Here is a 13,586-nt window from a genome sequence, read left to right as displayed (position 1 = left end):
AAATCCTGGGCCATTCCCAGTAAAACCCTAAGGACTGCAGTGTTAGTTCTTGGTATGTTTGAGTGGGCACTACTTGCTAATTAATTTATTACAGGATTGGGCTGAGATAAACCATATGCTGTTTTGAAGCCAGTACAGAGAGAGAGGAAGGCAGCAGCTCCTCTTAAGCCAGAATTTCTCCTCTCACGCAGCCTCTTCCATCAACAAGGATATTTGCTTCCTTTCAGGAAAGGTGCTACTTTGCTGTGCTGAAAAATAAAACCTTTCTCAGTCCCTGAATCTCCCCTGGATCAGGCATAAGCTTATTATCTGCCAGCACATTTTCTGCTGAATCAGTCAAAAAATAGTTAATGTTTTTGAACATTCCAGTGAGATGAATGAGGCAATTCATACCTCTGAGCTATTGTTGCAGGGTTTTGTTCTTTGTTTCCTATTGTAAAATGTCTGGAAACACAGGAAGATGACAGTTCTATTGGTTAATATTTTAAAGACTTTCTTCAAATGCTCAAGGGCTAGAAACAATTTAAAAACAAAAGCCAAACTACTTGCACAGAGCTCAGGACAAGGGTGTGGTGTTATAATAAGTTATGCAAAGCATATAATCCTGGACAGCAACCTCCAAGCAAGCAAAATGTTAATTTACTGGACCAAAACAAAAAAAAAAAACCCACCCTTCCCTTTAAGCAACGTTTTCCTTTCACAGTGTGGTGCTGAGTAATTTCAAGATGTCTGGATTTTATTTTTTTTTTCCCTAAAACACCTATTGCAATTTGAGCTATAAAAGAAAACACATGTAAAGCCAGGTCTGGCTTTGTTAACTGAACACTGAGGCCCAAGCTCTAGAGCTGGCTTGTCAGGTGATGGCATGGGTAAGGGGGCAGCATTAAGGCTTTATTGATTTGGGTTTTAGGGGGGGGATTGTTTGGTTTTTTATTCTATTGTTTCTAGCTATTCTTTATTATAATTAAGGGAAGATGTTTATAGTGCTAGCTGAAAAGGTGCTGGGCCTGCTCGGAGCATCACTGACCACTTGACTTTGGATCATTTTGGTGTTCCCCACCCTGACTGAAAGGTTTGATCCCTCTTCAGGAATGTAAAAATGCGGGCCGGAGGTGGGTAGAGCTCTGCCCCGGCTCCCACCGCAGCGGGCACAGGCATGGCTGGGAAGGGCCCCGGAGCGGCCCTCGGTGCTCAGAAGATGCTCGGCTTCCTAATCTCCCCCGCCCAGCCCCGGCTGTTCTATCTTTAACGCTTCCTGTTGGTGAGAGGAGCCGGCTCGAAAATGGTCGTGTTTCCTGGCGGGAGGCACGGCGGGCTCTCCGGCGCGTCGTGACCGGCCCTGCCCCGCCGCCCCACGCACGCTGCCGGCATCGTGCGGGCTCCTGCCGCCCGGGACACGGCCCCGGCCCCGGCCGTGCCGCGGGGGGAGCGCCCGGCGCTTGTGGAAACCTCTCCCACGGCCGCGTCCAGAGCGGGAGGCTGAGGGGAAGGAGTGAAAGGAAGAATAACAGCTCCGGCATTTCCCCCTGCGGGAGGGCGCGCAGGTGCCGGGGAGACAATAGCGACCCCCGCACCCCGGCCCCGCCGCCGCCCCCCGCTCCACAGCAGGTGCGGCCGGACCTCGCCGCCGCTTGTCCCCCGAGCCCCGCACACGGCCGGGGGCCGCCGCCTGGGCCAAGCCCCGCAGAGGGGACCGGGGGTGTCCCGGGTGGGGCTCTGCCCCGGCCCCTTCCCTCCCACCCCGCGTCGGGGCTGATTTCGTTGATTTTCGGGTTCCCGCGCAGGCCAATTCCCGAACTGCCCAAACCCGCTCCCCGCTGCTGCCTTCAGGGCCGCGCTACCCGCGGGTGCCTGGAGGAGCGGATCTGGGACCCTCCACCGACTCCTGCCTTCTCCCTTTCCCTGCGGGGTAGCGTTTGGCATTTCGAGGAGGTTTTCACGCGTCCCGTCGCTTTGCCATCGCCGCGCAGGGCACCGCGACCCCCGCACCGCCCGCTCCCGTCCCCACGAGCCGCCCCGGGGGCACGGCGGCTTTGGGCAGCCCGGGGATCCCGGTCCGCCCGGGCCCGGAGCTCCCCGCGGGCTGCCTGAGCCCCTTCCCCGACGGGGCGCGCAGCCGGGCCTGAGCTCCAGCCCCCACGGGGCTCGCAGCCCGGCCCCAGACCCGCTGGCTGCCCCGCACTGCTACGGGGCGAGCCAGGGCCCTTTTCTCCCTTCCCCGATCCCCTCTCCTCCAGGGTCCGCCGCTCACATCCCAAATTTCTCGAGGGCGAGAGGTGGCGGCTCAGTACCCGCTCCGCTCACAGTCCCCAGCATCCCCCAGCTCGGCGGGGATGCTCGGTCTCCTCCCACCCCAGAACGGGAGACGAGACAGGGAGCTCGCCCTAATTCAGCCTTTCAGCAAAAATACACAGTGTGGGGGGAGGAAGGCTGGGAATGGGGCCGCTTTTCTCCAAAACATCTCCTTTCGATGGGTTTTATTTACCTCCTCTTGTCCCAAAGCAGCCCACACCCCTTCCCCCTCTCTCAACATCTCCAACAATTTATTTTGGCTCATTAAATTTAATTAAGAACAGAGTAGGTGTTCCATATTTAATAATTAAAAAAAAGAAGGAAAAAAAAAAAAACCAAAACAGGGGCATAATAACCTCCAAGAGGACTAAAATAAAGAATCCCTATTCAGATGCGGGCAGCCACAGTGCAATTTTTTATTACTACTTTTTTTTTTTTTTTTTTTTTTTTTTTTTTTTTTTTTTTTTTTTGCCATGTCTTTTTAAGAGCATCTAAGCACACACACATAAAAAGCTAGAAGGCATGCATTCCGGAGTTATTCCTATGCATATCCCTGCAATAATTTTCCGCTTTCCTTCGATAAAATTGCCAAATAATAATGAATCATTTCATAAATAATGGGTTTAGAAGCTTATCAGGGCAGGCGGGCCACTGCTGGGGTTTTATCTCTCTCGGCCACATTGCAGTAGTGTTCCGCTCTCCATACTAAATAGGAAACTGGACGTGATGTGGAATTAGAGCCTACCCAGCTGAAGCCACCCAACACTTACTACAAATATAGCTGCGATGCGTAGGCCACAAAATGGCTCCACTCACTTTTCCCAATGAAAAGCAAATGGTGAGTAAAGAGGAATCGGCTCTGCAGAAGTCTGGGCGCTGGGGACGGCGGGATGTGGTTTTGGGGGGCTCCGGAGGGCAGCGAGTGAAGCTTTGGGGGGCTTCTGCCCCACATGAGAGACAGGGGAAAAACACAAAATCTTTTCCGCGGTTGGGTTTTAATCTTTTTTTATTCTTTGATGCGGGGTCGGTGAGGAGGAGAATACACTTTCCCCTTTGAAATTGTGGGGTGCGGCACCCCCACGGCCCCGGGCTGCGGCAGCGAGGCGGCGGCCGGGACGGGCTGTGGGGCGCTGGGGGCGAAGCGCCCACCGGGCCCGGCTCCCCCCGGGGACAAACACGGGGACACGGCCCGGCCGACGGCCAGAACCGGAGCGCTTCTCCCCGAGAGGGGGGTCCCCGATATCCCGCTCCCTCCCGCCCCTTCGCTTTGGGGCGATTTCCCTACAAAGGGCCGGCGGGAGAGGTGCGCTTTTGGGTTGGAAATTTCCTGCCGATCGGCTGCTGGAAAACAAAAGGATTTTGCGGAGAAGAAACCAGCGGGCGGGGATTTAATGCCCCCCCTCCATTTTTTTCTAAACGAAACCACCTCAATTTAAGGCAAAATTCTGCTGATATCTTTGCCGTTTTGCGTGTTTCGTTTTTTAACGAATGCGGGAAGACACGCCATCGGGATTATTTCTTTTTTTACGAGGGGAAAACCCCAATTTTTCGTGATTTCGTTGGCGGGGTGAACCGGCCTCACCTTCCTGTCGCTGGGCGGCGGGGAGCAGGCTCACTCCGCCGCCGGCCCGGTGCCGACCGTCGCGATTCCTCGGCCGGGAGCGCGACCGGTAACCGGCCCCTTGAGGAATTTAATTTGACCCTTTAGGAATTAAATTTTTCCAGCCGGACGTGGGAGAAACGCCACCGCCGCCGCCACTTCGTGCGAGCCCATCGGGAGAAAAACAACCCCGTGTCCGGCCCCGTCTGTGATTTCCTCCCGGGAAGACCGGGCTTGCAATGTGTCCAAAAAACCGCCCAATTCGCCCCAAATATAGGGCGCTTTTTTTCACGCCTTTTATTTTTTTTCTCTGTTTATTTTTTTTTTCCACGCCAGGCCATGGCCGCCGCTCGTTGTGGCCCCGTGTGCGAGGCGGCGGCTCCCGGCGGCGGCGGGGGGGGACACTGGGGTGGCCGCTGCCCCCTGTCACAGGGGCCTCCCCGGGGTGCTGTCCCCTCCTTCCCTCTCCCCTGCACCTTTCTCCCTCCACTGATGTCTGGCAATCCGGACCCACGAGATCCACCCTCTTTTTTTTTTTTTTTTTTTTTTTTTCTCCCCCCCTTCTCTTCCTCCCAGGATTTAACAGTTTTATCCCGATGCGGGTGTCCTTCCTCTCTGTAAAGTCGTAAGTACCTTGAGGTGGGAGGAGTAAATTCAGCCTGACACTGAGAGCGCTTTTGTTGAAACAGGAGAGACTTGCGGTGTCCCTACTTAAATATGACACATGTGAGTAATCTCTTCCTATACAATATCGGAATAGGCAATTAGATTTTTCTTTCTAAAGGGCTGGAGGGAAGGGGGCCGGAGGGGAGGCAGAGAACTTGTACTTCAGGTTGGGTGGTTGTAAATTTTTTATTTTATTTTCCAGAGAGATAATGCAATATGGCCAAAAAAAATTTGGGTGTTTTTGGTTTTTTTCCTCGCGACTCAGCCTATCAGAAACAAAATAAAAAATTACCCGAGGCAAAGGAGCGAGAAGGATGGGTGGCCGCTCTCTGCTCCATGAAGCTCCTTATATATATAGAAAAGAATAATCAATCAACAACAACAACAAAAAAAATTCCAAAATCGAATGAGGGTATATGTGGGAGATAAAGAATAGAAATAATAGCGATATTGCTGTCTGCCCTCGGCGCGAGGTGCCCTGTCGCGACAGCATTTGTTCTTTGGGAGAAGGGGGACAATGATGTGTGCGGCCGCGGCCGGGCCCCTTCCTTCTTCCTGCGGTAGCGAATGCGCGGGGGGATTGACTCCGTTAGGGGCTGGTTTAACCCCCTCTCCCCCAAAAAGTGGTTTCGGGTATATTTCGATAGTTTATAAATGACAATACAAAATAATCATGGGAGGAGAAGGAGCCGCCCGTGAGGCTGAGGCCGCTACAGGCAGGCCGGGCCGCGACTGGGCTGGCTCCGCAGGGTAGCAAACACCGCCTGGGACCCCAAAACGGTGAGAAATACCCCCAGAAAAGCGGGGATGTTTGCTGAGCCTCCGCCGCAATTTGGCCTCACGGTTTGCCCCGCACCCTCGGCAGCTCTGCGGGCGCTGCCCGAGCCCCCTGGCCGCTCACCCGCCCCGATGGTGCCGATGTGAATCCCCGCGGGGCCCCGGCAGCGTGGCGGGGGCTCCGGTCCGTCCCCACCGTGCGGGACCGGGCGCTGCGAGACGTCAAAGCGCCGCTCCGCGAGCCTCCGTGACGTCACGGGGCGCCCCGGCCCTGTCGTGACGTCACGGCACCGCACGGCTCGGCGGGGTGGACCCACAGAATCCCCCGCACTCCCGCCAGCAAACTCTAAATTATTTGGGGTGATCAGGAACTCCCCCGTTTCTCACCGACGAGGTCTGAGCTCCGAAGCGGCCCTCCACGTCGGGGCGGTGCCCGTGGAGGGGCAAAGCCCCCCCTGGTCCCCGTGCGGGGCCCCCCTGACCGCTCCTCTCTCCGCAGGACGATGGACAGGCCGCCCGCCCCGCCGCCCCCCAGTGACCCCCGCGATGCCCGCCCCGCCCGGCGGCACGACTCGGAAGCGGAGACCACGAGCGAGCCCGAGAGCAGCCGCGGGGGCATGGAGGCGCCGGCGGACCCCCAGCTGCTGCTCAACGGGGCGGCCAAGGAGGCGGGCCGGCCCTCCCCCGGGCCCCCCGCCGCCCCTGTGCCCGTCATCGAGCTGGTGCGCCGGGGGGGCTCCCTGGACATAAAAAGCCGTGAGGCGGCGGGGGAGGCGATGCAGAGAGCGCCGGGAGCAGAGCCGTGCCGCGCCGCCGAGGCCGCCTGCGAGCCCCGCATGGTGCAGCTGAGCCCCCCCGCGCTCCCGCTGCAGCCCCCCGGCAGGGCCATGCTCTACAACCTGGGCCAGCCGCTGGCCACCATCAACAGGTCCGTGTCTCCCCTGTCCCGTCCCATATCCCGGGGCAGCTCCCCCAGGGGTGTCCCGCGCGGTGGCGGGAGGCGCGGGGCGGAGATGCGGGGGCAGAAGCATCAGCATCTCTCCTTCTGCGTGGGGCTCGTCGCTTAAATCCGCGCGGGTTTGCACGCAACTTTGCAAAGAGAGAAAGGGAAAGGGGGGGGGGGGGGGGGGAGGGGAACTAAAAAAAGAAAAAAAACAACGAAAAACTCGTTCCTCGAAGGAAAAATATTTGCGGTGGTGAAGTCCTGGGCAGAGCGAAGGGCTCCGTCAATAAACGAGCGAGAACCGGTTTCGCTCTTCCGAGCTCCCCGGGCTCTCTCTGTTCTCCGACGAGTCCCAAATTAGCGAAAGGGGCAGCAGAGGCTGTCACAGAGGCTGAGCCAACCCGGGGGCTGTGCGGGGACGGACCCTCGCCTCGCCAGCCAGGGAAAGCTGCGGTGCGGTCCCGGCCCGGAGGTCGCGTGTGCCCGCCTGTGGGGAAGCACAGAGTCGCGGGAATGGGGGGATTTTGCCCTAAGCCTCAAGCCTGGGCGCCCCACGCCGCTCACATCCCCCTGCCCACGCGGGGCTGGCGTCTCTTGCTGCGTGTCCCCGTTTGGCCGCGTGTGGTGTCACCGCACGACCCCGGCCTGGGCTTCGTGAGCCGTGAGCTCGCTCCCAGGTCACGGAGCAGCTCTGCTTCCCGCCGGCCCCGGGCGCAGCCCCCCTCACGGGCCGGGCCGGGGGGATGTCCGTGTGTCCTCACGGCCTGTCTGCCTTTCTTTGCAGCGGGTTTTTTGGCGAACCGGACTCCTTCTCCATGTACGGCAGCAGCCGGGTGAAGCGGAGACCCTCTCCATACGAGATGGAGATCACCGACGGTGAGAGAATTTCGCCCCTGCGCCTCTTGGGGTGGGGGGGTGTCTCCATCTGCCGAGGGGGGCAAGTTCCTGCACGATGCCCCACTCTGGGACTAAACCCCCAAGTAATAAAAGGACTGAACCCCCAAAGGGTAAAACGCGAGTAGGATGCCCAGGGAGTCAGGGTGGCTCTCCGATAAGCAGAGCCCACAGCGGTGCCCCAACAGAGTGCTCGGTGAGGCAAGCTCAGCTTGCCTTCACCCAGCACCCAGCGATGCAGTTCAGCCTGTGGCTAATTATATCCCTATTCTGCAAATTGCTTAGAGATTAAATCCGAAAGAAGACAATAAATGCAAGTCTTTGATGAAGTGCAGATCAGAGCCATTGCAGTGAGATGTTGAGCCCTTTCAGACAGGAGGCGTTCGCACTGCAGACCACAGCCTTGGGCGGAGAGGATAACCTGCCTTTAACCCGCCTGGCGGCGAAGAGCTAACTAACCCTGAGCTGAGGTCGGCAGCGGTGCGGCGGGGTCATGGCCGGTCCCTTAATTCAGTGTGCATCCACACACTGCTTCCGTCTGCCGTGGAGAAATATCCCATGGCAGAGCCGGGGAGGAGATGTGGGAGGTGGCATTCTGCCGTTCGAGCAGAGATCCCGGGTGCGGGCATCCCTGCTGGAGCCACAGGATGATTTCGGAGAATAGAAGGCAGGGAGAGGGCAGGGCAGGATCTGCTGCCTGTTCCTGGGGTGTGGGATGCTGCGTGCAAGGGGATATTTCCCCACGGGATGCTGCCCACGCAAAGGGACACTTCCAAGAGCAGTTTGCACGTGGAAGGCCGGCCAGTTTATCTCTGGAGTTAACAGCCGGTACACAGGAGATTCACCAAAATGTTTTCTCTTTAGCAGTTGTAAACATTGTATTTCAAATGCTGGACAATTAATTTTCCTCCTTTCCAGCTAGCTGTCCCTTTCCTTCAACCCAGCTAATCTAAGATCAGATCATAACCTCCACCAGTCTAAAATAATGCATCCCGGAATGACAGGCTTAGGGTATTATCTGCATTAATCAGCCCTTCCCTCCCCACACTCTGCCCTCCTGGTCCTTTCAGGCTGCAGCCCCGTGGGACAGGGGATGTTACAGCCCCGGCTCAAGAAGGGCTTTTTGTCTGGGTTTTGATCCCGAGGCTTAGCGGTTACGGGGGGACAGTCCATCAAATCTTGGCGTCTGACTAAAGCTTTGGACTTGCAATTAAATTAGGTATTGAGGGTTACAGAAATAGTTGGTTGTAACCAAGTTTTTGAACATGTGTTTTGATGCAGGTGTACAGATTGGGCCCAATCCTGCAGGTTCTAGTTCATGTGAATTTCCAAGATTGGACTCAAAAATTTTTTTGGGGGGAAAAAGGGTATCAGATTATGTTGTGTAAACAGGAGTCATTTGTAGGGATGTGCACCCCATGCTGAGGCATCTGTGTGGTCTGAGGGACTTTGCTTATTGCTCTGATGGGCACCTGCTGAGCGACACCCACAGCACACGAGAGCATCACTCTTGAGGGTCCTCAGACCTTGGGGGCTGCAGAAGGTCAGGGAAGTCTTGCCAGACACTTTGTGGGTTTTTTTGGCAAGAGAATAAGTGGTGAGGTTTTTGTAAGTAGTTCTTCATCTATTTTATGGAAGTTTTGTTCCATTTAATATCTTATTTTAAAATAGTCAGAAGTGAAGATAAAAATGCAAAAAAGTATCTCTAAAAAAGTATCTCTAAAAAAGTATATCCTAGAACTTCGGAAGATCATCTTTTTATTACTTTTCCTCATATCTCTAATTACAATTTTAAAAAGCATCAGTCAATCCATTAGAACAAAATCCAGGCAAAAATTCTCATCCAATTGCCTGAATTAATTATGAGGCAACTTTTTTTTTTTTTTTTTTTTGGTGAGAAATAGATTTTCTATTATAACACAGCTATGGGGCATTTTAATTTCCTCCATTGCTTGACATGTTTTGGCCAAAGCCTGATCTCTTCCTAAAAGATATGTTTAATTCAGTTGGTGCAGAATTTGAGTGGTGTCAGAATTTGTTTTATATACTGAAACTTGATTTGGGTGCCCCTGGATGAAAATGAACAGGTTTTTGAGGGGTTTTTTTCCTGATTTCTGACCAATTTATGAATAGATGCCTTTTAGTCATCAAATTTCAGTGAACAGAGACCCGTGTTTGAAGACTGAAAGTCTCTTGAGGATTTTTTTAATGAACACTATCAAAGGGGGGGTTATTTCTCATACCCTTATGGGAGTAAATAGCTTTTAAGTTCCATCACTCTCAAGACCAGTTGCTTTGTCTTGTCTGGAAGGAGCAGCAAAGTGTTAAAAATGTCATATTATTTTAGTAGCATGTAGCACATTCTTCCCTGCTTAATTAGCAGTGCTGCTGAGGTCCCTTTGGTCCCTGCCACCTTCCCCACAATCCTGTGGCATAGCAGGCTGTGTACATCAGGGACAAGAAACCTTCCCCTTTGCATGAACTCTTGCACATTAATTCACACAAAGGGCATTAGGTGCTCTTTGGGGGTGAATGTTGCCTTTATTAAAGCATGAGACTGGAATCTTAGTGGTCAGAGAGGTGTTTGTAATTTCTACATCCCCCAGCTTGTCCCAGGGGCTGTTTGTGATTTTAGGGGACTCCCAGCTCTGAGCATGAGGAGGAGTGAGTTGTGTGGCTGCTCACACACTGGAGAAGCTGGCAACTGTAATCTGGCAGTTTGGGAGTGCATCCCCATACAAACTCTGCAGTGCAGGGTGCTCTGTGTGGTGTGCTGAACTGAAGGCCCTCAGCTTTCCCTGAAGGGATGAAAGCCTGACAGTATCTGATCAGCTGGAACAAGGGGTTCCACTTCACCTGTTGTGCAAGGTGGGATTTGCTGAGGTGCAGCCTGACTAGGATACTTATAAAAAGTCACCCCTCTTTGGCCCCTGTGCCTTCTTCAAGGCAGTCAAGGGTTTTGCTGGAAAAGAATAAAGGTGTTTAAATGTGCCCTGAGGTGCTGGTTCCACTGGGTGATGTCAGAACTGTGGCTTAAACTGCTCACCAAGGCCAGGGACTGGTTCTCACCAGGAGGGAGAAGTTAGGCAGGTGTCTCAGAGTGGGGAATACAGGGGAGAGATGAGGGGAATGGGAATTTCACAGTCCTTTGGGTAAATCTCACCAATGTGTTACCTGCAAGGCTTTGCTTCCCACTCTGTGATGATTTTCACTGTGTGTGATACTTCCTATCCCATGGGAGTTTCTGCTCTGGTCATTCTTCCAGGTTTTCATGAGGCTGATGTGACCTTCCATTGTTGATGTCTCCTGGAGGAGATGATGAGGAGGATGTAATAATAAAAGCATATTATGGTAGTGTTCCCTCATGTGAGCTGGTTTCCATGGACCCAAGGACCTGCAATCCTGATATACAGCACTGCTGCTCCTGCAGAACAGTACTTTACAGTAGATGTGCTTTTGGGTCTCTCCTAGCATGGAGACAAAGCTTTTCTCATGTACACCAGGAGTTGCCCTGATGTGCTGAAAGGAGAATTGGTGTGTTTTGTACCTTCATCCTGTGTAGCATCCCTTCTCAGAAACATGGCTGTAAAATTTCAAGGTGTAATTGGGGGTTACATGTAATTAGGCCAAATGGACACCTCTAGCAATTTGGAGTCCCTTCTCCAACTAGTGTCAGAGGGAGTTTTTGCCCTACTGCAGTGATGAGGAGAGAGAGCAGGCAGCCCTCGGGTGAGCTGTGAAACTGCTCCATCCTCACCTGTGACCACCCTTCCAGCAGGACACTGCCTTCACTCTGTGGGTCAGTGTGGGTCACTTCTTTCCCGTCCTCATTGGTATGGGACAAATTCCACCACCCTGTTTCATTCAGAGGGCTGGTGGCAATCCTGTGGTCTCTCTCAGCAAGGAAGACCTCTGGATCTCAAAGCTGTCAAAACTTCTGCTCAAGCTAATTTCCTCCCTTCCCAGTGGTGTGTCTTTTAGACAATTTTTGGGATAGAAAATAAAGCCATCTGGTGAGATAAACTTTTAATAGGAGCATTGCTACTGAGTTACCCTTGTTGATGAGCTGAGACACCCTAAAATTATAGCAGCCTTCTGCAGACATATCATGGCCTAAGCCTTTTTCCTTGGAGAGGTAAATTCAGATATCTGAGGAGACATCCAAAGAGATTCAACTCTGTTTCTCCCTTCCACTGGATTGAACAGAAGTTACGGCTTTCTCAGCTCAGGGGGTCAGCTTCCCCTCAGCTGGAAACTCATTTCACTGCCTTGCTGATTAAACCTCACTAAAATCAGCCAGTTAGTTAATTTGCAAAGCGGTGACCTATTCAGCAAAGTAATACCTGGCCTGTTCAGCCCTAACTCTGCATGGTTGGAATTGCAGGTCCTCACACGAAGGTGGTTCGTCGCATCTTCACCAACAGCCGGGAGAGGTGGAGGCAGCAGAACGTCAACGGCGCCTTCGCGGAGCTGCGCAAGCTCATCCCCACACACCCGCCCGACAAAAAACTCAGCAAGAACGAGATCCTGCGCCTGGCCATGAAGTACATCAACTTCCTGGCCAAGCTGCTCAACGATCAGGAGGAAGAAGGGAACCAAAGGGGCAAAGTGAACAAAGACTCGGGGATAGTCCAGGAAGACCTCCTGCAGGACATGTTGTCTCCCAACTCCAGCTGTGGCAGCTCCCTGGATGGGGCGGCGAGCCCGGACAGCTTCACGGAGGAGCACGAGGCGCTGGAGTCGAAGCACACGCGGAGCCTGCACCACGCCATCCTGCCCGTAGAAGGCAACGCCCAGCGGTGATGACCCCCACTCTGCTCCCAAAGCCCCACGGGGGAGAGCCAGGCCTGGCTGTGCAGTTGCTGGAACTTGTGGGATTTGGGACTCTGCCTTTCCCTGGGAGCTCAGGCTGCCCGCTTTGCCCAGCCCTGAGCGTGTTGGCTGAGGACAAGACCGACCCAGACGGACGTTGGGGGTTTAGGTACGTGACCGTACAAAGAAGAAAAGCGTTGAAGTCATCTTCGTTGTACAGAACTGCTCGGGATGGGACTCTGAGGAGGTGAAGGAGATGTGGCTGAGACCTCTCCAGCATTTAGAGGGTTTTCAGACCACCTGGTGACTGTCTCTTTTCCAACAGTCACCTGGGTGAGGCATGGAACTCCTCCTTCACTGCCCACGGAGGTCACCGGCGCTTTCCAGCTCCATGTGGTGCTGGAAACTACAGCATCACACCAGTGCTGCAGCACTTCTCCAGCCTGTGGCACATCCAGCTGGTCTGAGCAGGAGCTTGGCCACATATTCCTGTTGTCTGAGAGCTTTTGACTCTATCTTTTTAAAGAGGTGAAAAAATACCCTCAGCAAAAGAACTATTAAAAGGATTTAGATTGTTTCTTTTTCTCTCCTTTTTTCTTTTCTTTTTTTTTTTTCTTTCCCTTTCTTCCTTTCTCTTCTACCTAATTTTGGATTGTTTGGGCTTGTTGTATTTATGATGTGGGATTACTTCTGTTTAACACTGTCATGCAGTATCCACTGAATGAAAAGGTACATAGGTGTTTTCTGCCACCCTCCCAGTCCCTGATCCTTCTGCTGGTAACTCTCAGCAGGAGAATTTCAAGCCTGCTGCGGTCTCCTAGAGTTGTTCCAGTGGTTTCTGTGGGGCCAGAGTTTCTCTCAAGAAAGATGAATTTCAGAGTTGGTAAGGGAAGAAAATATTTGCTAGTGAAGTATCTCTTTGGACTGGGGGATTTTTAAATTCAAAAAAGCAAAAAAAAAAAAAAAGGGCAAAAGGAGTCAATGATGTATCAACAGTGTGAGTGTACATAGGGTTATAAAAAGGTTTTTTGATGGTATGCTTTGAATTTTTTGGTTTTATTGTGTGAAAATGCTGGTTCAGCTGAGCCAGTGCCCACAGTGTGGACAATAGTGCTGGATTTATTCTGGTGTTAGGAAGGTCCTCACCTGTCGAGGCTGGTGGGAGTCCACAGCCTCTCCGAATCTTGTGGGGAAGCAGTAAAGACAGTGGTGGGATTAGCCTCCAATCCTGAGTGGTCAAACTGCTGCCAAACTGAGCTCTGTGTCTGAGCTGATCCTCTGATCCTGCTGCCCCCCAGAAGGACGTTTGGGAGACAGGGGAACAGGAGGCTGCTGCTGTGGTGGCTGGGAGCTGAGAACCACACTGTGCCATCCCTGCTGCATCAGGCCCACCTCCCACCAACCCATCTCCTGAGGCCTGATGGAGCAATTGCCCCAAACCCATCCTCTCCCTCTGCAGAGATGTCAAGGCACAGAAATCTCTACCATGATACAGTAGGAAAAAACAAAACCATAACCCACACACAAACATCCTTTGGAAGGGAATAAATCTTTCTGAGTGAGGACATCTCCCCCCACACTCGTGCCTTCCTGAGGATGCTG

The 13,586-nt window shown here is 53.3% G+C and overlaps 1 protein-coding gene across 3 annotated transcripts; it reads left to right on the top strand.

The window, feature by feature from the left end:
- The first annotated feature begins 2,979 nt into the window (after positions 1-2,979).
- TAL1 (TAL bHLH transcription factor 1, erythroid differentiation factor) lies at positions 2,980-13,210 on the top strand. Of its 3 annotated transcripts, none has more exons than XM_066192775.1 (5): positions 2,980-3,130; positions 4,582-4,618; positions 5,835-6,263; positions 7,063-7,154; positions 11,557-13,210. In XM_066192775.1, coding segments are annotated over exons 2-5 (942 nt in total). In that variant the 5' UTR covers positions 2,980-3,130; positions 4,582-4,616; the 3' UTR covers positions 11,976-13,210. The 3 variants fall into 3 exon arrangements, with proteins under 3 accessions (XP_066048872.1, XP_066048871.1, XP_066048869.1); XM_066192774.1 differs by having other exon boundaries at positions 4,469-4,618; XM_066192772.1 differs by lacking the exon at positions 4,582-4,618.
- The last annotated feature ends 376 nt before the right edge of the window (positions 13,211-13,586 follow it).

Source organism: Chamaea fasciata, unplaced genomic scaffold, assembly GCF_029207755.1.
Source record: "Chamaea fasciata isolate MVZ Bird 193981 ecotype frontalis unplaced genomic scaffold, bChaFas1.0.hap1 SCAF_10, whole genome shotgun sequence".
Classification (NCBI taxonomy): Eukaryota; Metazoa; Chordata; class Aves; order Passeriformes; family Sylviidae; genus Chamaea; species Chamaea fasciata.
This window is presented reverse-complemented; position numbering and strand designations above follow the sequence as displayed.